Raw genomic sequence first — 25,181 nt, forward strand, 5'->3', positions numbered from 1 at the left:
CAGCCAGATTGCCCTTTAAATCCTCAAATTTAGGACCCAAATAATCTAAGTGGTAGACAGAAAAACTGTTGGTCCTTATAGAGAATACCAGGCAGGATGTGACTTGACTTCACTGTGCTATGTTGGGAGGCTCCATTTCTACTGCAATGAAACAGAGATAACAATGCTGGCCTTACTTCACAGGGATGCTATGAAGATTCAACAAATGCTCTGTGTTAGTTTAATTTTATAAAGATTTATTGTCCCGGATATTGTATGGGACACTGTGGTAGAGATGAATAAGGCATTTTCAATTGCCTCAAAATATAAACATTAGATAGAAAATTAAGAAGAATCAGGAATTAAAACTATTGTTAATGATGGAAGGTGTGATAACTTTATTGCAGTTTTATTTTCAAGTCTTTTTACCCTATAGTATATGCAATGATGTAATCGGGGTGAAAAATAACATGTCGAGGACTTTAAAATACTTTCCTCCTCCCAAGGAAGGAAAAAATAGATAAAGCAAGCATGGGATGAGATACATTTACTATAAGTTTGAGTGCCAGGCCAAGGTAAAAAAAAAAAAATTTTATTTCATATGAAGCAAACACTTTAAGTAAAGCACATAAAAGATACAACCTTGAAATGCATATAAAATGATTTTTATAAAAGTTACTATATCAAGGGAATGAAATGTTTTGTATGTTAAGGCATCCCCGAAGTGAGTTCTTGTGTAATTTTTCGAATAACTTGTTTTGAAAATGTGGATTTTCATGGAAAGCATGTGATTAGAGCAAATTACACCTGCTACTTTATTTCCAGTGAAGTGAAAATTAACAGACAGTACACACACATTGATTTTAGTGTTTTCATTCTGTTCAGATTTCCACTCACTCTGTTAGGACCCTTGGATTCTGAGCCTCAAGGCACAGACAGAAGTGGTCACTTTCTTTAAATGTTGCTTTTCTGTCTATTTGTCCTCACCTTGTTGCTATAAGTGGAGGATGTTTATTTAAAGTGTGAAGGAAGTCGTTAAAACCCACAGATAATATAGGTACGTAATACTGGCCTTTAGAGTATGAAAAACTAGAGGTGACCATTGTGAAGCTAGGGGCAATTATGAACGACTACATCTGACCTTCCTGTCAGCATGAGATCCTGGTATAAATAATAAGACCAGAAAGAAGAGGCCAGGGTTGTAGTTCCAACTCAATTAGCTGCTCGGCTTGAGCAAATGACCCATCTTCTTAGCACCTCAGTTTCCTCATCTGGAAAATGTATATGACACCGATCCTTCTCGTGATACAGCATGAATGATAATTAAATATATACATACATACTCACTGGTAAATTTGAAGATAATTAAATTAACTAGTCTTTCTTAAAATGGCCTAGAAACAATTTATCTAATTGTTTCTTTTTTAAATTAAATTTATTTATTTTAATTGGAGGTCAATTACTTTACAATATTGTATTGGTTTTGCCATGCATCAACATGAATCCGCCACGGGTGAACATGTGCTCCCCATCCTGAACCCCTCTCCCACCTCCTTCCCTGTACCATCTCTCTGGGTCATCCCAGTGCACCAGCCCCAAGCATCCTGTATCCTGGATCGAACCTGGACTGGCGATTCATTTCTTATATGATATTATACATGTTTCAATGCCATGCTCCCAAATCATCCTACCCTCTCCCTCTCCCTCTCCCACAGAGTTGTTTCTTGATAAAGATTTCAAGTTTACTTATCACAGTGTTAACTTAGATAAGTCTTTCAAACTTATCTTGCTTTTCCTATAAATGAAAGAAAAACATTTCGCCCTTTTTAGATGTTAAGTGACCTTTGGATGGTATAGGAGCAGGAAAGAGAAAGTATATTAATACTTAACTACTTATCTGTGATGCAGCATACCACACGCCATGCAGTATATGAAGCTTATCTGATATAGTCTCGAAACAATTCTTGGTAGGTTGTATAATCCATAATTTACAGGTATGGAAACTGAATTCCAGAGGAAAATCTTAGCTGCTGTAATTAGTAAAATCTAAACCTAGGATTTTTGAATCCAAGTCTGTTTGATTCAAAAACGTCCTGACTTTTTCTAACTATATTTAACAATGACATTCAGTAAATTGCATTGTGGGAAAGAATCAGTTAGGGTTAAAATTAGGCTTAAATCCAATATTCTGAATTTAAGACAAGTCAATTGCTTAACTGTGTAACAAATGTGGACCTTGAGAGAAACTTGGAGAATAAACTTTCCAAGCCTTGCATATCTCAAAGGAACTTAACTTACTTAAAGTTAAAAACAATACTTAAATAGACTTCTTGGTAAATCAAGTCTGCTCTTCCTCTTTCGATAATGATGAATGAGACAGTCTTCGATTGAGTGAGTGCAAAGAACAAACAAAGGGACATTGAGCTATATTATTTAAAACCTAACTTTCAAATAAACAAAACCTTCTATCAATCCTATTACTTCAGAGTATTGAGGGAATAAGGCCAACTGCATAAAGTTGTGGCAATTAAAGTGAGTTCTGGACCTAGGAGACGTTCTAAGAATTCTTCAACTATGTGATTATTTGTATTTTTGAACTATAAAAAAAAAAAAATGTTCCTCTAGGGTTGTTTTCACTGTCTCCTGAGGCAGAAGGAAATAGGAAAGTTGGTAGAATTGAGTCCGTTCACGAGGGTGACTTCAGAGACACCGACGAGCATGGCACGGTCATCTAGTCTTTGATCCCTCTAGGTGGTTGGGTTTATTTCTGTTTTCCTGGCAATAGACAAGTCAAATACTTACTTAATTCCATCATATAAAAGGGAAGTAGACTTAGCTGGCACCGTGGGCACTGCCCCTTCCTCCACTGACTGGGGGTATCATTATGTTCACTGGACCAGCAGACTCTTATTTCCTCATTACTACCCCTCATTAGAATGGAAGTGGATGGGGGAGGCCAAGGACCTTTTCTCCTGGCCAAATGCTCCTCTCTGAGATTCCATCTTTAAAAAAAAAAACTCTAATCTTGCGGTAGAGACAGACATATTTATAAATTTGGATATGTTTTGTCCAGAATAAACTCATGCCTCAAAAACTCTAAATGAATGTTCATACCATCCTGGCCTCCACTCTGACGGATAGTTCATAAAATAAATCTCACCTAATTCTTTCTGTCTGATGCTCCTGAAATTCAAGGATATATATCACAGGATGAAACTAGCTTGAAACTTTTATTTTTAAACTTGACTTTTGAGTGGAGTCAAGTCTTGCTGGTTTGAAAAACTGTTGGATATATTTCTGTTACAGTGTTTGAAGACCACTAGAATCATTATGGTTTCAATGTTTTAAAGAAGCGTATTTTCCAGAGCATGAATTTTTGGACACACTTCTTTTTGTTGCTTTCTTTAATGTAGGCAATGCCTTTTGAAATCAATCTTTAGAGATTTTTGGGGTTGCACAATTCAAATTTGTGGCTCTCTTACCATTCCAGCGGGTGTGGCTCTGCCTTTTTATTCAGGAGCTGAAATTGTTCAAATACACTTAAAAGAGACCAGTATTGCGTCAGGATGGAACCAGGTTTTCCCATAGGACTTGTCATACCATAAAATTCACCAATCAGAGATTGAAATCCAGGAGTAGTAGACGGGAAGAGCTGAGAAGGAATATTCAAGAACAGAATATCAGAATAAGTGATGGAAAAGAAAATATAGTATTACTTGGGAAGGCTTTATATTTATTCAGATATTTTAATTAGGCATTTATTTTAAAATATATTATCAGTACCATAATTTAATTTTCTGTGTTTCTGTCAATGTAAAGGTCACTTTTTATAAGGAACTAATTTTGCTGATGTTTATATTTTCAAATGCGGTGAATTTTATTTCTCTTTTCATTGAATGAAAACAGCTATCTCCTTTCTATAGATACCCCAAAACAGCTGAATAACAGAGTTAGGTAGCAGGAAAAATAAGATGAAATCCTCTTGGATTATAAGTGTCTTATAAATGTCAGGGTGAGAGATATTAACCCGACCCAAAATAAAAAATCTATGGTCATCCTCTTTCTATTCTGAGAGTCAGATATTAATGTTTGCCTTTTCTCCTATAAAATAATTTTTCTATTCTTCACATTCTGCCAAGAGAAGTTCTTTACTTTCCTAATGTCTTAAATTAAGAATTCCTGAAGGATGAGGCCAGGTCTCTCTGATTATCTTTGTATGATATTGTGACCATAACTGTCACAAATGTAACACTTACTGTATTTAAATTAATTAAAATAATCCATCAACTAAGTTATCTTTTGAGTAATAAGCTTACTTTGAATCCTCTAAAATATGGGGTTAAGTAATAAAAACAAGTGTGAAACATTCACTAATTAAGCTAGTTAAAATTCGTACACGTAGCATCTGAATACAAATTTTTAAGTAAAAAATAAATATTTTATCCAAACATTAATAACAAATTATTAGTAGACTTTTAAAAATGCTACTTTAAAGAAACGCTTTATATAAACAAATCTTATGTAGAAAAATATGAATCCAATATAAATTATTTATATAAGGGCAGAACTAGAAACAAAGCAAGTATGAAGCATACAGATATACGTATAATGAATTATCCATTGATATTGATCAATAACAGAATCTAGGAAAATACATAGAAAATAAAATAAATGCCATTTATACTTTCAGACTGAACCCAGTAAAAGTTACAATTATTAATATTTACATTTTTTTCCCTTTGGAGTTTGCTATGGAGTTATAACAAACTATTTTATTGAATAATGTTTACTTTTATACAAACAAAAGGGGCATAATAAGCAGAAGGAAATTTTGGATACATGTAAATGTCCCAAAGCAAACAGCAAACTTCTTTAGAAAAATGTTAGCATTTCCCCCTTAAGAATTAGCAAAGCCTCCCAGCTATATTTATTCCACATTCTTTTACCTTTAGTAAGTCATGTATTATCTGCATACTCTTAAAGAATATGTATTCTGCTCATCTTAATCCTCATATCTCTAAAAAGAAGCTTACAAATATTTCTATTCCTTAAGGAAATATCTTCGAGTTTTAAGTAAAAAATCAAGTAGCTCATGGCTGATCTACTATAATCTCAGTAATCAAGAGGAATCAAAGGTCATTTTTGCTTTACCAGTTGGAATTGTCCCAAACTCCCGAGTTCCTTTATAAAAGTCATAATTGAGTTAATCTCCTCTAAAGACAGGCACCGATTTAGTTCTTTTTGATAATTTTCACCCTATACCAGGGGGAAAAAACACAACTCTTAAGCAATTGTTCCAAAGTCAAGCTATGTTTAGCACAAGTCAAAACCCAAATTTTAAACTCTAACAGCTGAGCTAATTAATTCTAAATAATGTAGCAACTTCAACTCGTCAAAATGATGTCAGAATACAAGAAAACTTTATGTTTGACAAAAGAATCTGAAATAGCTCCGTAGTGCTTTGGCAGCAAGGTTGGGAACTTGGGCCCAGAAGGACAGAATAAGTGTAACAGTTTGGAAAGGCAGGAGGTCTTTTTTTGGCCTTTAGGGAACCAAAGATCAGAGCAGGAAATTTACGCATGAACCTCATGTATGTCACACTGCCATTGTCACATTTCATGGATTCCAGTAAACAGACTTACCCCCACCCCCATTTTCCTCACATTTATTTTTTATAATGCATCCCTGAGAGCAAAAGATACACATCTTACTATTTTCTCCGGGTCAAGTGGTTCTAATTGTTTTAATGACAATCCACTGACTAAGGAAGGAAAACTGGGAACTCTAGGAATGAAGCAATACAATCTTAGGGAGACAAGAGTCTATAACATCTTAACTCCCAAAACCATCTCTCTGTAGAGGACCATTTGTTGGTGAGACCTTTCACATTCTACTTTTCCAAATTTTCCAATTACGGTTTTAAAACAGAAAGATACAGAGAAAACGATACTACACCTAGATTACTAATCTGTACAGATTTTTTCATACATCAAGAAAACTTGTACTAACAGATCACAAAAATTAACCAGTCTTCCTCTGAAGCACTATTCCCTAATCATCATCTAACTGTTAACCAGATGTAACTGCTTAAAAAAAAAGAGTATTATAACTTCAGCCCCTTGATTTTAATCTAGAGCACTAACAACTTCCAAAAGGTTCAGGTATTCCTTAACAGTATTCTATAATACTTAACATGCATTATGCATTATAAGAACAAAATTCCCTTGGGAATTAGGAGCTGATTTACTTCATTTTCAACTTCATTTACTTCAATTTCATCATAGTCAGTCATTCACATACTTAGTAGACACAAAAATAATATTGATCCTTACATCAGAAAAATATTAAGAGGTTTATATAATAGGTACAAATCAATTTCAAATGAATTATCAAGTTGCTTAACTGCACAGTAAAGAAAATGATACTTAAAGATGAAGGAAAAATACTTGTCAGTAAAAAATATGCGCTTACCTTAACTACGGCTGATCTATAAAGTCTCTGAAGTATCTCAGAAAATATGGAAAGGGAAGAGTCATTAGACAGGAGAAAACTGAAAGTATCCTTTAAAAGAAATTCTTCTATGTTTTGGTCCTCAAAGGCCATATCATCATCATCTTGAAAATTTAAATGCTCATGCACCTGTGAAAGAGTTAAATAACAGCAAATATTTTTTATTGACTCACTTTTAATGCAGTGGAATCACTTCTAAGACATGATTCATTTCCCGTTGGATTACAGATCAGAACTGACATCTAGTGGTCCTTTTGGAGGTCAACAATTTTATAAAAATCTAAGTACTGTTATTTCCAAAATATGATCCCCAGGTGGTGCTAGTGGTAAAGAACCCACCTGCCAATGCAGGAGACGTAAGAGACACAGGTTTGATCCCTGAGTCGGGAAGATCCCCTGGAGGAAGGCATGGTAACCCACTCCAATAGTCTTGCCTGGAGAATCCCCTGGACAGAGGAGCCTGGTGGGCCACAGTACACGGGGCAGCAAAGAGTCGGACACGACCGAAGTGACTTAGCATGCATGCAAGTAAGTACATTACTGTTTTATAGAATCATATGAGTTTATCTTAAAAATATCATTGATGAACTTGTGTTCATGGAAATAATATATAATACCTCTAAGCAATAAATTTTATAAAATCATAATGTAAACTATTAGCTTTGTGGGTAAAATAATGAATAAATGAACGATAAAAGATGTAGATTCATAAAATTTTAGAATTTTAGGGATAAATCTTTGAATCGACCAAATGTTTGCATCACGTATAATGCAATCAGTCTCCTTGTGTTATAATCTGAAAACCAGTCAATACAGTAGGAAGTCAAACTCTTGTTGAACAAATGTTTTTTCTTTTTTTATTGAAGTATAGCTGATGTACAATACTATGTAAGTTGCACATATACAATATATGTGTGCTGCATGCTCAGTTGCTCAATCATGTTTGACTCTTTGTGATACCCTGGACTGTAGCCCGCCAGGCTCCTTTGTCTATGGGATTTCCCTGGCAAGAAAACTGGAATGGGTTGCCATTTCCTACTCCAGGGTATGCATAAATTTTATTCAGTTTCTCTTGCCATATCATAAATTATCTTTCTATAGACTAACGCAGTCAACTTTTAAAACCTTCTTGCCACTAAGGGAAATTCTGGATTAAAAATATGTTGGAGGAGATGATATGAATGAGTTAATTTAAGATGAAGTAAAAGAATCAGAGTGTACAAAAAACATGCTTCAGTTTATATATATTCATACAAATACTGAAAACAAATATTCCAAAAATTCCTATGGTTTTAAAGTTAAAATATAGGCCAGTTTTAAACTAAATATCTATATTTAAAGAATAAAGGAGTTAACTTTTGTGAATAAGCTAGGTAACCTGCTATTTTTTATTAACTATATGTCTGCTACTGCTAAGTCACGTCAGTCGTGTCCGACTCTGTGCAACCCCATAGATGGTTTTAAAGTTAAAATATAGGCCAGTTTTAAACTAAATATCTATATGTAAAGAATAAAGGAGTTAACTTATGTGATAAGCTAGATCAGTCAGTTCAGTCACTCAGTTGTATCCAACCCTTTGCTACCCCATGAATCGCAGCACGCCAGGCCTCCTTGTCCATCCCCAACTCCCGGAGTTCACCCAGACTCACGTCCATCGAGTCAGTGATGCCATCCAGCCATCTCATCCTCTGTCGTCCCCTTCTCCTCTTGCCCCCAATCCCTCCCAGCATCATAGTCTTTTCCAATGAGTCAACTCTTGCCGTAAGGTGGCCAAAGTCCTGCAGTTTCAGCTTTAGCATCATTCCTTCCAAAGAAATCCCAGGGCTAATCTCCTTCAGAATGGACTGGTTGGATCTCCTTGCAGTCCAAGGGACTCTCAAGAGTCTTCTCCAACACCACAGTTCAAAAGCATCAATTCTTTGGCACTCAGCCTTCTTCACAGTCCAACTCTCACATCCATACACGACCACAGGAAAAACCATAGCCTTGACTAGACGGATCTTTGTTGGCAAAGAAATGTCTCTGCTTTTCAATATGCTATCTAGGTTGGTCATAACTTTCCTTCCAAGGAGTAAGTGTCTTTTAATTTCATGGCTGCAGTCACCATCTGCAGTAATTTTGGAGCCCAAAAAAACAAAGTCTGACACTGTTTCCACTGTTTCCCCATCTATTTCCCATGAAATGATGGGACCAGATGCCATGATCTTCGTTTTCTGAATGTTGAGCATTAAGCCAACTTTTTCACTCTCCACTTTCACTTTCATCAAGAGGCTTTTGAGTTCCTCTTCACTGTTTGCCATAAGGGTGGTGTCATCTGCATATCTGAGGTTATTGATATTTCTCCTGGCAATCTTGAGTCCAGCTTGTATTTCCTCCAGCCCAGCGTTTCTCATGATGTACTCTGCATATAACTTAAGTAAGCAGGGTGACAATATGCAGCCTTGACGTACTCCTTTTCCTATTTGGAACCAGTCTGTTGTTCCATGCCCAGTTCTAACTGTTGCTTCCTGACCTGCATACAAATTTCTCAAGAGGCAGATCAGGTGGTCTGGTATTCCCATCTCTTTCAGAGTTGTCCACAGTTTATTGTGACCCACACAGTCAAAGGCTTTGGCATAGTAAATAAAGCAGAAATAGATGCTTTTCTGGAACTCTCTTGCTTTTTCCATGAACCAGCAGATGTTGGCAATTTGATCTCTGGTTCCTCTGCCTTTTCTAAAACCAGCTTGAACATCAGGAAGTTCACGGTTCACATATTGCTGAAGCCTGGCTTGGAGAATTTTGAGCATTACTTTACTAGCATGTGAGATGAGTGCAATTGTGCGGTAGTTTGAGCATTCTTTGGCATTGCCTTTCTTTGGGATTGGAATGAAAACTGACCTTTTCCAGTCCTGTGGCCACTGCTGAGTTTTCCAAATTTGCTGGCATTTTGTATTAACTAGATGTCTGCTACTGCTAAGTCACGTCAGTTGTGTCCGACTCTGTGTGACCCCATAGACGGCAGCCCACTAGGCTCCCCTGTCCCTCGGATTCTCCAGGCAAGAATATTGGAGTGGGTTGCCATTTCCTTCTCCAATGCATGAAAGTGAAAAGTGAAAGTGAAGTCGCTCAGTCATGTCCGACTCTTAGCGACCCCATGGACTGCAGCCTACCAGGCTCCTCCACCCATGGGATTCCAGGCAAGAGTACTGGAGTGGGTCGCCAGTGCCTTCTTCAGCTAGATGTCTATTTTCCTGCATTAACACATAGCTTTATGCCACATTACTTCATAAATAGTGGTTGAACCATAAAAACAAAATGTGTGTTTGTTCCATGGAAAGCAGAGTGGGCACTGTAACTCAAATCATAGACTCTCCATATACTAGTTAATTCTTTGAACTACAGCAAGAATACTGGCAGGGGTTGCCATTCCCTTCTCCTGGGGATCTTCCCGACCCAGGGGTCAAACAAAGGCTCATCACTAGTGTCACCTGCATTGAAGGCAGAGTGTTTACTGTCTGAGCTACCAAGGAAGCACAAATATAAGTTTGTTGTAAGTTTGATGCATATTGCATTTATTGATTAGTTACAATGAATGAAAGCAACAACACACACACACACACACACACACACACACACACACCCTTCAGCCAAAAGGAAAGCTCCCGTGAGCACTCTGGCATACTCACCTGAAGTACTACAGGGGACCTGACACTGCCATAACCAATATCGAAAGTTAAAAGTTGAAAACAAAATCTGCATCTGAAATAAAAACCAGGGTAACAATAAAAAGGAATGAAATAGTGCCTTTTGCAGAGAGGTGGATGGACCTAGAGATGCCAGGCAGAGTGAAATAAGTCAGAAACACAAATACCGTATAGTGTCACTTACACGTGGAATCTAGAAAGATGGTAGAGATGAACTCATCAGCAAAGCAGAAATAGAGTCACAGATGGAGAGAACAAACTTGTGGTTACCAAGCGGGTAACGGGGGTGGGATGAATTGGGGGTTTGGGATTGACATATATATATATATATATATATATATATATATATATATATTACTATGTATAAAATGGATAATTAATGAGAACCTTGGAGAAGGCAATGGCACCCCACTCCAGTACTCTTGCCTGGAAAATCCCATGGATGGAGGAGCCTGGTAGGCTGCAGTCCATGGGGTCGCTAAGAGTCGGACATGACTGAGTGACTTCACTTTCACTTTTCACTTTCATGCATTGGAGAAGGAAATGGCAACCCACTCCAGTGTTCTTGCCTGGAGAATCCCAGGGACAGGGGAGCCTGGTGGGCTGCCGTCTATGGGGTCACACAGAGTCGGACACGACTGACTCGACTTAGCAATGAGAACCTATAGGATAGCACAGGGTGCTCTACTCAATGTTCTGTGGTACCTAAATAGGAAGGAAATCTAAAAAAGAGTGGATACATGTATATGTACAGCTGATTGATGCACAGCAGAAAGTAACACAACATTGTAAAGCAACTGTACTCTAATAAAAATAAAATAAACACAACAGATGGTAACAAAGATGTGTTATATTTGCTATGTTTACTGTATTATTTGGTACTACATCATTAATAATCACTGTGGTTAAATTTCAACATCTATACTGATTACAAAGAGCAGTGGCTTAGATAATCTAAAATTAAATACAATTTATCTTTGGATTTGGAACCTGTTTCATTACCTACAGAAAATACAGATATATAAAAAGTATTCATAACTCATTAAATGAAACAATGAAGTTGACTCCATAAACACACAATATGGGAAAGGAACCTCTCCCACTTCTCCATGCTAAGCATTCTTATTCACATAGAAAGCATGATAAAACTTATATGGAGGCACCTCCTTTTCTTAACATGCTAGATTTAACATTTCCCTAGAAAAAGGCATTAAATTATATTCAAGTAAATTGGATGAGATGTGGAGATAAGAGTTATTGAATTTTGTTAATAAAAGCACATAAATAAAAATATAATTAGTCAATGGAAAGCATATATGATAAAAATAGGTGAGCTTGAAAGGGGTTACAATTTAAAAAATAATTTACATATTAACTGTGCTTTATTTTTTGTCACCACTGTTTAAATACTGTGAGTCTTTAACATACTCTGAACTTTTAGGGTCTACAAATTACAAAACATAAGTTTAGAAGTTCATACTTTATATTACATACAAATTTCCAAGTAGCACCTACTTGTGATAATTAAGATACATTTTCATTAACAATCAATTTTTAGAAGGTAGGTTTTTTGGGTTTTTTTTTTTTAACATTAAAATTTGCTTTTACCTTTGGAAGATCTTTGGTCCCAGAGTAGATGTTTCACTGAATACTTCAGCTGCTAGTAGGAGTTTGCTAATGGCTTCCCTCATGGTATCAAAAGCCTGAAGAGGTGAACTGGCTCTCAGGAATGTCTCAAAAAATGTTTGCAGCTGTGAACAAAGTAAAGGATTCATATGTTTAAAGGACAATTTCAGTTTGTCTCTCTATCATTTCCAAATGAATAATGTGAAAGATCTCTTTAGGTTATCTGTCTTTGACGCACTCAAAAAAACTCCTTAAAAAGGAAAATTTGATCATCTAAGATATATATAAAGTATACTGAAAGAGTATACAATATACGTAAGGTATATTGTATAACAAATATATATTATCACATATTATACAATGTGATATATATTATATACGTTTAAAAACATATTACAAGCCTTCTGATTGAATGTGGGATACCAAAATATCTCGCAATTTAAGTTATTTTAAAGGCGCTTACTCCATTTTTCTCCTCATTCCATGGCATCTCACCATGGAAAGTGAAGTGCAAGTATCACAGAGCTTGTGATCGAACTGCCAAGTTGAACGTGGGACACTTCATCTAGGTAAACTTGGACTTGCAACTCACTTCGAATTTTTGTCTCTTTTCTTTAAAATGAGTTACAACCTACCAACGAGAGAGTTGCCAAATCAGAAGTCACTGTAAAATACAAAATTTAAGTCTAAGCTTTTTATTATTATTCCTTTCCTGCATGATTTTTGTATGAGAACGAAAAGAACTACATCAAAATTGCTTCTTCTTCTTCATGGTGTGGGAGCTCTAGTCAACCAGGGAAGAATCTAAGAAAATCTCAGTGTCCTGAAATTTTCATTTCAGGCTTTGTATGACTGGAGAGAATGGGGCCTCATTACAAAAATGGGCAGGATGTTAGGTTTATGCCTTCAAAGAAACACAAATAGCTATTTTTATTTGCTTAAATATTAAAAGAATCACAACCACAAAACTATATCTTCAGAATGCTCAACACCAAGGCTCAAGTCAAACTTTTTAAAAAGTATAAAATAAACCTCATATTGATTCATAAACTGTCTCTGGGTAAGCATACACTTTCAAAAATGAAGAACAAAAAATATTTTCAGAAAAAACATGCAGCAGGTATACTACTAATATTTTTGGAAGAACAGACTAAATTTATCTAAGCTGTGTAAGACTGCAAAGGGAAAAACTTTGGTTGCTCTAATAATGAAGGACAGATACTGGCACAAATCACCTGAGGGAGATGGTAAATGTATCTTTAAAATATACAAGCAAAATTCCCCCAAAAGAAACAAATGCTGACTTCATAAACTTTTCCCAGCTGAAAAACAGAAACATAATGAGATATACACTTTAAGACCCTATAAACATGTCATTAGCATTTGGCAATTGGGATGTTTTTCCTTCTCTGAGGACTAAGGAAAATGAATGCAGTAATTGTAGGATCAAAAGAAAACAAATCCAGGCTAACACTAGAAGTATTAACACCCTTGAGTCAAAACAGAGTAACATGTTTTTCCAAAGAAAAGTAACTCATCACATTTCACTCAGTTCACCATATTACATAGAAAGGGTTACCGATAATATTATTGCATTTTCCCATTTATATGTTTTCTGAATATCACAGGGGTCAAGGTTAATAATTTAAGAAGGTTGGAAACGTTTGTGTAACACATAGGATCTGTGAGATTGATTATCAAATTATATCCTCCATGGTGAAAAATTATTAGCAAATTAATGTTTAGGGTTGTATTTATTCTTCTACTGTGGAAATGTATATTTCTTAATTTTTGACTGTAATTAATTTTCGCATGTAAATTCCAGAATTACACAGGTAATTTCGCGTGTGTAAGCACTGTGTGCTGAACTTCGGAGGACAAGGTACTTAGCACAGTAGCCTCTATAGATTTAGAGGCTAAAAGTCCCAGGTTCAACTTTGATTCTGTGCCTGTAAATTGCGAGGCCTTGTGAGTCTACTAACAGTAACTTTATAGATGTATTGCTAGGATTAAATCAGAGAATGGACTCTCACATAAAAGTCCACCACCACCCATCAGACATCAAATACTCAGTACACATTAGCTTATTTTATTAATTAAAACAAAAGTCCACAGCATTCCTTCAAAGATGAACATTTAAAATATATCTGATAAGCCTTTCAATAAAATAGATCCCATACGTGTCCCAGGAGAAATGAAAGCAGAGAACTGAAGGACCAAAATGTTTCCTCCCATTTCCCTAAAACTCAGACTGCTAAGAGGAGAACTACCCTCAACCTACAATCATGTAGCAGGGGGACAAGACACAGCTGCCATTACAAACAGAAATGTGGAGGGAAGAGATAGCAGTGATATTTAAAAAGCACAATTCAAAAAAAGAGACTTCTTTCATTTTTCTATTTGTTCTGTTACCAGTCTTTATCTCTATATCCATTTCCTTCTATTTCATTACATGCATTTCCACTTATCTAAGTCCTTCAAGTCAAAGAAGATTTTAGATGAGTTGCTTCTTTAATTTATTTAGTACTGTGGCAAGCAAACTACATATGTAGGAAGTGAAAGTAGACTTATGCAAATACTTTTTTTTTTTTAATCATCAACTTTCAGCAGGTTGTCCAGAGAGGGCAAAATAGTTATATCAATTATTGAAACTAATCCAGGGAGGCTAAGTGGAAGAATTCTTTGAGTGTCTGCTCATTTTGTTTTTCGTTATACTAACTGTATTTTCTTGGTCAAATACCTGAGTTTTATGTATCTCAATGTGCTCACATGTAGAAAAAGAGAAATGTGTTTAATGATCTCATGAGACAATGTCAAATCTGAGATTATTTGATAGTAATTCCATTCAAAGTTATCAGAACCCACTTCTCACTCAGGAGCTTCCTTAACCCAAGCACAAATGTTACTTGAAATAACATCTTCACTTTCACTGCTAATTTAAAGTCAGCCATGAACTCAAATATCATGGAGACATCCTTGTCTCTAGATCAAGACTTTTAATAGATGTTTTTAAATTACCTAAACATGAGACTATAAGATCCCAGGGAAAGCAGTGCCTTGGTAGTGAGGTAAAAATGAATAAAAGAAGATCTTAAAATGTTTCACAAGACATGAAACTGTTTTATGAACTATAAATTTTCCTATGTCAGTGCAAAAATGAAATACAAATTAAATGCAAAACAAATTATGTACAAAATGACCTTGTAAGATCAGGGCTGTAAAACCAGGCAGTTAAAGCATCACCATTGGTTTGTACTTGTGTAAAATTCAAGCAATAAACCAACAAGGTATTTGTAATTTTCACATCTATCCATTCAAGGAACTTCCTGAAATATTTGTAAATGGGTTGAAATAATCAACTAAAAATGGAAGGACAAGAGAAACTGAGGATGGACTTCAAAATATTTGTTGGAAAACTTCAGTTAGGTTTTTGATATCTTAAAATATTTCTAAATTGCCCTTATATTCACCTCATTCTCTGACTCCACTTTCACAGCCCCTCCTGCACTAAATTCTGGGCTTCACCCAGCTGATTTCCTTGATCCACCCATGAGATCTTCGGCAGATTGTTCTCTGTGGCAAAAGACGCTGTTCTGTTAAACCTGCTAACTGTCCATGGTGGTGCTCTCATCGCCAGTCCGTGAGCTCTGTCAGGGCAGACACTGTACCATTTTATCTTTGAGTGGCCAGTATCTAACACAGGACAGGTATTAAGTAAATACTGTTGAGTAAATAAACCTAAGTATAATATTACAGAAACCACAGAGACTTTGATAAAAGAAATAGCTCACTGGAGCTTCTGGATAACAAATTTTCTCCCTACGACAGACAACATGTGTATCTCTCATTTCCATCTCAGGAGAGAGGGAAGATGAGCATTCTTCTGGTGACCTGTAATAAAATCTTTGAAAAATAGAAGCTCACAGCTGTTCAAGAGAATTTCTAAGATAAGAAAATTTAATATGAGTTAAAACATGGGATGAAAGATTAACCAATATTAGAGGGTTCTTTTTTTAAGTCATGTTCTTGACTAACTGGGAAACTCTAGCAGAATGTTGATATTTCAATATTTTGAATTTTCAGTAGTTAATAGGATTGTATCTTATTAAAGTTTACCAGAATTTCTCTCAATATTAATGTGGGAGAGGGGAGCTTTCATTTTCTCAAAGTAAAGAAGTATATTAGTAATTAACAACAGTTTGTACCAACAAGCATATGAGAAGATCTCAATATCATTCAGATCAGATCAGTCACTCAGTCGTGTCCGACTCTTTGTGACCCCATGAATCACAGCACGCCAGGCCTCCCTGTCCATCAACAACTCCCAGAGTTCACCCAGACTCACATCCATCAAGTCAGTGATGCCATCCAGCCATCTCATCCTCTGTCGTCCCCTTCTCCTCTTGCCCCCAATCCCTCCCAGCATCAGAGTCTTTTCCAATGAGTCAACTCTTCGCATGAGGTGGCCAAAGTCCTGCAGTTTCAGCTTTAGCATCATTCCTTCCAAAGAAATCCCAGGGCTGATCTCCTTCAGAATGGACTGGTTGGATCTCCTTGCAGTCCAAGGGACTCTCAAGAGTCTTCTCCAATACCACAGTTCAAAAGCATCAATTCTTTGGTGCTCAGCCTTCTTCACAGTCCAACTCTCACATACATACATGACCACAGGAAAAACCATAGCCTTGACTAGATGAACCTTTGTTGGCAAAGTAATGTCTCTGCTTTTGAATATGCTATCTAGGTTGGTCATAACTTTCCTTCCAAGGAGTAAACGTCTTTTAATTTCATGGCTGCAGTCACCATCTGTAGTGATTTTGGAGCCCAGAAAAATAAAGTCTGACACTGTTTCCACTGTTTCCCCATCTATTTCCCATGAAGAGACAGGACCGGATGCCATGATCTTCGTTTTCTGAATGTTGAGCTTTAAGCCAACTTTTTCACTCTCCACTTTCACTTTCATCAAGAGGCTTTTGAATTCCTCTTCACTTTCTGCCATAAGGGTGGTGTCATCTGCATATCTGAGGTTATTGATATTTTTCCCGGCAATCTTGCTTCCAGCTTGTGTTTCTTCCAGTCCAGCTTTTCTCATGATGTACTCTACATATAAGTTAAATAAACAAGGTGACAATATACAGCCTTGACATACTCCTTCTCCTATTTGGAACCAGTCTGTTGTTCCATGTCCAGTTCTAACTGTTGCTTCCTGACCTGCATACAAATTTCTCAAGAGGCAGGTCAGGTGGTCTGGTATTCCCATCTCTTTCAGAATTGTCCACAGTTTATTGTGATCCACAGTCAAAGGCTTTGGCATAGTCAATAAAGCAGAAATAGACGCTTTTCTGGAACTCTCTTGCTTTTTCCATGAACCAGCAGATGTTGGCAATTTGATCTCTGGTTCCTCTGCCTTTTCTAAAACCAGCTTGAACATCAGGAAGTTCACGGTTCACATATTGCTGAAGCCTGGCTTGGAGCATTTTGAGCATGACTTTACTAGCCTGTGAGATGAGTGCAATTGTGCGGTAGTTTGAGCATTCTTTGGCATTGCATTTCTTTGGGATTGGAATGAAAACTGACTTTTTCCAGTCCTGTGGCCACTGCTGAGTTTTCCACATTTGCTGGCATATTGAGTGCAGCACTTTCACAGCATCATCTTTCAGGATTTGAAATAGCTCAACTGGAATTCCATCAGCTCCACTAGCTTTGTTCATAGTGATGCTTTCTAAGGCCCACTTGACTTCACATTCCAGGCTGTCTGGCTCTAGGTCAGTGATCACACCATCGTGATTATCTGGGTCGTGAAGATCTTTTTTGTACAGTTCTTCTGTGTATTCTTGCCATCTCTTCTTAATATCTTCTGCTTCTGTTAAGTCCATACCATTTCTGTCCTTTATCGAGCCCATCTTTGCATGAAATGTTCCTTTGGTATCTCTGATTTTCTTGAAGAGATCCCTAGTCCTTCCCATTCTGTTGTTTTCCTCTATTTCTTTGCATTGATTGCTGAAGAAGGCTTTCTTAACTCTTCTTGCTATTTTTTGGAACTCTGCATTCAGATACTTATATCTTTCCTTTTCTCCTTTGCTTTTCACTTCTCTTCTTTTCACAGCTATTTGTAAGGCCTCCCCAGACAGCCATTTTGCTTTTTTGCATTTCTTTTCCATGGGGATGGTCTTGATCCCTGTCTCCTATACAATGCCATGAACCTCATTCCATAGTTCATCAGGCACTCTATCTATCAGATCTAGGCCCTTAAATCTATTTCTCACTTCCATTGTATAATCATAAGGGATTTGATTTAGGTCATACCTGAATGGTCTAGTGGTTTTCCCTACTTTCTTCAATTTAAGTCTGAATTTGGCAATAAGGAGTTCATGGTCTGAGCCACAGTCAGCTCCTGGTCTTGTTTGTGCTGACTGTATAGAGTTTCTCCATCTTTGGCTGCAAAGAATATAATCAATTTGATTTTGGTGTTGACCATCTGGTGATGTCCAGTGGTCATGGTGGAGAGATCTGATAGAATGTGGTCCACTGGAGAAGGGAATGGCAAACCACTTCAGTATTCTTGCCTTGAGAACCCCATGATCAGTATGAAAAGGCAAAATGATAGGATACTGAAAGAGAAACTCCCCAGGTCAGTAGGTGCCCAATATGCTACTGGAGATCAGTGGAGAAATAACTCCAGAAAGAATGAAGGGATGGAGCCAAAGCAAAAAGAATACCCAGCTGTGGATGTGACTGGTGATAGAAGCAAGGTCCGATGCTGTAAAGAGCAATATTGCATAGGAACCTGGAATGTCAGGTCCATGAATCAAGGCAAATTGGAAGTGGTCAAACAAGAGATGGCAAGAGTGAATGTCAACATTCTAGGAATCAGAGAACTGAAATGAACTGGAATGGGTGAATTTAATTCATATGACCATTATATCTACTACTGTGGGCAGGAATCCCTCAGAAGAAATGGAGTGGCCATCATGGTCAACAAAAGAGTCCAAAATGCAGTACTTGGATGCAATCTCAAAAACGACAGAATGATCTCTGTTCGTTTCCAAGGCAAACCATTCAATATCACAGTAATCCAAGTCTATGCCCCAACCAGTAATGCTGAAGAAGCTGAAGTTGAACGGTTCTATGAAGACCTACAAGACCTTTTAGAACTAACACCCAAAAAAGATGTCCTTTTCATTATAGGGGACTGGAATGCAAAAGTAGGAAGTCAAGAAACACCTGGAGTAACAGGCAAATCTGGCTTTGGAATAGGGAATGAAGCAGGGCAAAGACTAATAGAGTTTTACTAAGAAATCAATATCATTAGTCATTAGCAAAATGCAAATCAAAACCACAATGAGATATTACCCCACATCCATTAGGATGACTACTATCAAAAAACCCATAAAATATTAAGTGTGAGAAAGGATATGAAGAAATCAGAACCCTAGAGCACTGTTGGTAGGAATGTTAAGTGGTGCAGACACTTATGCAAAACAGTATGAAGGTTCCTCAAGAAATCAAAATAGAATTATCATAGGATGCAGAAATTCAAATTCTGGATACAGAGCCAAAAGAATTGGAAACAAGTTCTTAAAGATTTATTTGTTCACTCTTGTTCACGGCAGTATTATTCACATAGCTAAAGAGTGGAAGCAACTCAAGTATACATCCATGGACGAATGGATAGACAAAAGGTAGAATAGACAGACAATGTAATATTGAAAGTAAGTGAAAGTGTTAGTCGGTCAGTCATGTCCAACTCTTTGAGACCCCATGGATGTAGCTTGCCAGGCTTCTCTGTCCATGGAATTCTCCAGGAAAGAATACTGGAGTGGGTTGACATTCCCTTCTCCAGGGGATCTTCCTGATCCAGGGATTGAACTCGGGTCTCTTGCATTGCAGGCAGATTCTTTACCATCTGAGCCACAAGGGAAGCTCAGTGTAATATTATTCAACCTTAAAAAGGAAAGACACTGCAATTCAGATGAACCTTAAAGATATTATGCTAGGTGAAATACTCTAGTCACAAAAGACACTGTATGATTCCACTTATACAAAGTATCTAGAGTAGTCAGGTTCCTAGAAACAGAAAATAAAATAGTGGTTGCCAGTGGCTAGGGGGAGGGGGAAATGCAAAGTTGTTTCATGAGTATATAATTTCAGTTCTGCAAAAATTCTGGAGACTGATTGTGTGTGTGTGTTAGTTCCTCAGTCGTGTCCAACTCTTCGACCCCATGGATGGTAGCCCACCAGGCTCCTCTGTCCCTGGGATTTTTCAGGGACAGAGGAGCCTCCTCCATCCATGGGATTCTTCAGGCAAGAATACAAGAATGGTTTGCCATTTCCTTCTCTGGGAGATCTTCCCAACCCAGGGGTCGAACCCAGGTCTCCCACATTGCAGGCAGATTCTTTACTGTTTGAGCCACCAGGGAAGCCAATCATACAACAATATAAATATATTTAATAGTACTGAACCATACACTTAAAATGGTTAAGATGGTAAATTTTATGTACTCATTGCATGCATGCATGCTCAGTTGCTTCAGTCATGTCCAACTCTTTGCAATCCTATGGACTGTAGCCTGCCAGGCTCCTCTGTCCATGGGATTCTCCAGGCAAAAATACTGGAGTAGGCTGCCATGCTCTCCTCCAGGGGATCTTTCCAACCCAACGATCGAACCCATATCTCCTGCATCTCTTTCACTGCAGGCGGACTCTTTACCAATGAGCCACAGAGGAAGTCCTTATGTGTGCTGCTGCTGCTAAGTCGCTTCAGTCGTGTCCAACTCTGCTCGACCCCACAGACGGCAGCCCACCAGGCTCCGCCGTCCCTGGGATTCTCCAGGCAAGAACACTAGAGTGGGTTGCCATTTCCTTCTCCAATGCATGAAGTGAAAAGTGAAAGGGAAGTCGCTCAGTCGTGTCCGACTCTTAGCGACCCCATGGACTGCAGCCTACCAGGCTCCTCTATCTGTGGGATTTTCCAGGCAAGAGTACTGGAGTGGGGTGCCATTGCCCTTATGTATACATTATCACAATTTAAGAAAAAATTTAAACAATACTGCAGTTTTCACAGCCTCACTCCCTCCAACAATCATGTTTAAACACTTGCTAATTTTGTACCATGGAAGTCCAAAAAAGCACCTTTTTAATGGTTATAAATTATGCAAAAGAAACAAAATTAAAAATATTTCCTCCCTTGCTCCATTTCTCAGCTCCTGCAAATAGTGGAAATGGTTTCCATCTCTATTCCATTTCCTCAGAACCACTGTTTTATTGAGAAACGATCATTTAACCTTGAAATATTGTTTAGTATGAAAAATACCACACAGCAAGCTTTAATGCTAGTAGGAGCAATCCAGAATAAAGGACACATTTTCTGGGTTGGCCAAAACATTCATTTGTGTTTTTGCATTACGCCTTTGGACAGACCTGAACAAACTTTTTGGCCAGCCCAAAATGACCAGTAGATCTTCAAGGATTTCAACCCTGAATATTCATTGGAAGGACTCATACTGAAACTGAAGCTCCAATACTTTGGCCACCTGATGCGAAGAGCCGACTCATTTGAAATGACCCTGATGCTGGGAAAGGCTGAAGCCAGGAGGAGAAGCGGACGACAGAGGATGAGATGGTTGGATGGCATCACCGACTCAATGGACATGAATTTGCACAAACTCCAGGAGATGGTGGAGGACAGGGAAGCCTGGCGTGCTGCAGTCCATGGGGTTTCAAAGAGTCAGACACAACAGAGACTGCACAACAAATATGATGGAATGCAAAGCCTAGGGAATGATCGTTTCAAGTTAAAAGATCAATATCACATAAGAGATCAGACTCAGTTTTATCCATGATAGAACTAAGGACACAATTAAATACATGAAATCCAGAATCTATGTTCTTTTCCAAATTAAAAGGGGAATAAGTATGCATTCAAATCTACTTTTTTTTAATACATTGGAATTTAAGTATATAGTTCTTGATCAATATTATTATTCTGCCTTTTACAAAATCAGCTAGGATCTGTCTGTCTTACTCTGAACTAACCATTCTCTTTCCCTAGCATTTACTGAACTCTTAAAATGTAACTGAAGGAATCTGAATACCTCAGAAATAGGCATACATACAAATCTTAAATAATTTCTAAAACAAAAAAAATGCACCCCTTAGATGGATATGACTTCTTTTTATTAAGTTAGTTGAGTCTTTGTATCCACTGCTTCCTCCAATAGCTCAGCGGGTAAAGAATCCACTTACAATGGAGGAGATGCAGGAGACATGGGTTCGATCCCTGGGTTGGGAAGATCCCTTAGAGGAAGAATGTTCTTCCTGAAAATGTTCTTGCCTGAAAAATCCCAGGGACAGAGGAGCCTGGTGGGCTGCAGTCAAAGGGTTGCAAAGAGTCAGCTAAGACTGAGCAACTAAGGACTTTTGTATCCAGTAAGACAACAAGAGAAGGGGATGACAGAGGATGAGATGACTGAATGGCGTCACCAACTTGATGGACATGAGTTTGAGCAAGCTCCAGGAGTTGGTGATGGACAGGGAAGCCTGGCATGCTGCAGTCCATGGGGTTGCAAAGAGTCAGGACATGACTGAGTGACTGAACTAAACTGAAGACAATAGTATTTATTGTTAGAATGAGAAGGGTTCAGCATTGGTACTGATATTATTTTCAGTGTAACCATGGAGAATGTTTGTTCACACAAATACACAGATGTAAATGGAAGGGTTTACTTAGAGCAACATGACTTGACTCCTTGAGCTCCCTCCAAAGTATATTAAAAGAACACATGATTTATCATGAAATATTTAATTTTGTTAAAAAACTGAAAACGACCTGAGTTGTGGAGGATTTGTCAGTTATTGATTAACATCCTTACTTAAATGTGTCTGTTTCAGGGAGGGGTTGCAGAATTTTTGTAAAAACCATATTTAAGTGTGTCTGTTTGGGGGAGGGGTTGCAGAATTTTTTCACTCTGGAGCAATCATTGTCATATTAGGGATAGATGAGTGCTAGGTTTTTCTTTTGAAGAGCAGAGGGGTGTCCATGCAGGGATGGGGGCAAAAATCACCTGCTTTAGAGGCACAGTCTCAGCGAGATGAAATTTTAGGAAGGTGTATATGTGAAAGATGAAGTTATCAGCATTGATTCTCTTGAAACTATCTCTGAGCCTGTGAACCTGGAGAGTCTTCATGGCTCCCCAGAGGCTTACAATACTCCACTTGAGGATCACAGCTCTGGACGTGTCTGGTCCACAGGACACATCTGCTGCCCATCAGAGGGCTATGGTAGGAGATGAAGTGCTGAGAGCATTCTGGACCTTAGCAAGAAGTCTCCTTCATGTTTTAAAGGAGCATGATTTGGGGAGGGGGGGATCCCATATATAAAAACAGAAGGAAAAGAGGAAAAAAGATGGGAGAAAGGGAGGGTAACAATGACTAAATTACAAACCTAAGCACTGATGTAAGCACTGATTTCATTTCATGCTCATGTGGTATTTGAATATAATTCTATATCACACTTAATAATACTCACTAACCTTAGCCAAAGTGAAAGTGAAGTCGCTCAGTCGTGTCCGACTCTTTGGGACCCCATGGATGGTAACCTACAAGGCTCCACGGTCCATAGGATTTTCCAGGCAAGAATACTGGAGTGGGCTGCCATTTCCTTCTCCAGGGGATCTTCCCAACCCTTAGCCAAGCTGACACCATATGTCAGACACTGTGTGTTTCTCATGCACTGTTTTGTTTATAATCATGGCAATGCTATGAGGTTGATGCTCATTATCTCCATTTTACTGATGAAGAAACTGAGGCTTGAGAACACAAGTAATCTGCCAACGTTTTTACAGTTAAGAGGTAACCAACATGAAGCCATTTTCATATTGAAGCCAATCTACTTGGCCACAAAGCCCCAGCATCACTTCTGCCATTGTGGCTTTGAGTACACTGGGTTTAGGAAAATGGAAAGTGAAAGTGAAGTCGCTCCATCGTGTCCGACTCTTTGCAAACCCATGGACACCAGGCTCCTCCATCCATGGGATTTTCTAGGCAAGAGTACTGGAGTGGGTTGCCTTTTCCTTCTCCAGGGAACTTCCAGACCCAGGGATCGAACCCAGGTATCCCTCATTGTAGACAGACGCTTTACCATCTGAGCCACCGGGAAAGTGGATGGACCCTGAAATACTGAAGAATGAATCATCTGTTTTTACTTTCATGGAAAATGTATTTGAAATTGTCACAATTCTCAAACACCCACACATCTAAACTATGAATTCAACACCTTGAACATCTGTGTAGTTTTTTGAGAAACTAAGAAAATTTCTATGTAACTTAAACCAAATTGCCTAGGATCAAGAACAAATTTCGTGTTAAGTCAAATGATTTAAGAACATAAGTATTCTCATCATTTGTTTTAGCTCACCGAAAATTGGCTAGCTTTAGGGTAAACCACAGGAAAACTAAATTAATTGACTGAACTTAAATTAGGATAGTTTTTACTCATTCTCTGGAATTAGATCAAAACTCCAATATTTAAGTAAGTGTCATGCTTCCAGTGACAGGGATAATTTTATTCATTTGTACTTCTTAATAACCCTAAGCTTTAAAGCATATATTAAAATTGGAAATTCAGAAAATAGATTCTTAACCAGTTTCATGGTTAAAAATTTTTAAGTTTCTCATACGTATATGAGAGGATTGATCAGGAGCAAGGTGCCAAAATACAAAAAGCTATGCAGAGCATAACATTTTAATTATTTGCTTTGAATGGAAGAACCCTGATCGAATTATATTCAACCTTCTCACAGAACTGGCAGGTTATCTTTATGGCTCCTTCTAGAAGCTCTCAGTAGGATATAAAGGATCAGAGAGATTTTAGAGTAAAGAGCAAAAGTTGAAGTTGTAAAGGTTTTATCATTGGACTCTGTGGATATATATCTACTCATTTTCTTTACATGAATGCCATTGTTCAAGTAGGTCACCAATATTTCCATTATAGTTAAAGCACAGATCGTCTTTAAGCCTCTGGTAAAATAATGTCTGTGGGTTATCTGGAAATTTTTCCATCATTTATTAATTGTCGAGTAGAAAATGATATTGCAATTTGGTAATATTTACAACTAGTAATATTTGTAACATGAAGTACAAAATCAGCAAAGAGGGATGCATTTAACAGAAAGAAACCTGTCCCATATATCTATAAATACTCTCAAATGAATAAGAAAGTAAAAACGGAAAATACTTTCCACTTACCTTCCAGATATTTTATGCAGAGCATCTATTTTAGGTCTTATTAAGTTTCATGGTCAATCACAAAAAAAAAAAAAAAAAAGGAAATGCATTCATTATAAAAATAATGAGTTCTGGGTGTACAATAAAGAAAATGATAGA

The 25,181-nt window shown here is 37.6% G+C and overlaps 1 protein-coding gene across 48 annotated transcripts in view; it reads right to left on the reverse strand.

Moving 5' to 3' along the window:
* The window catches only part of CPED1 (cadherin like and PC-esterase domain containing 1), a 326,670-nt gene that overhangs the window by 158,066 nt on the left and 143,423 nt on the right, over positions 1 to 25,181 (reverse strand). For 45 of the 48 annotated variants that reach the window (XM_086395901.1, XM_086395902.1, XM_086395925.1 and 42 more), the window contains 5 exons: positions 11,784 to 11,926; positions 10,158 to 10,230; positions 6,451 to 6,618; positions 5,131 to 5,235; positions 3,462 to 3,631 (listed from right to left, as the gene is read on the reverse strand). In XM_086395901.1, the coding sequence (XP_086252027.1) occupies positions 3,462 to 3,631; positions 5,131 to 5,235; positions 6,451 to 6,618; positions 10,158 to 10,230; positions 11,784 to 11,926 (659 nt within the window). Of the gene's footprint in view, positions 1 to 1,869; positions 2,755 to 3,461; positions 3,632 to 5,130; positions 5,236 to 6,450; positions 6,619 to 10,157; positions 10,231 to 11,783; positions 11,927 to 25,181 lie in introns of those variants that run through there. The other 3 variants (XR_015162215.1, XR_015162216.1, XM_086395947.1) reach the window with 2 other exon arrangements.

Source organism: Bos grunniens, chromosome 4, assembly GCF_055505025.1.
Source record: "Bos grunniens cultivar Pamir isolate PY7600 chromosome 4, Bosgru_T2T1.0, whole genome shotgun sequence".
NCBI lineage: Eukaryota > Metazoa > Chordata > Mammalia > Artiodactyla > Bovidae > Bos > Bos grunniens.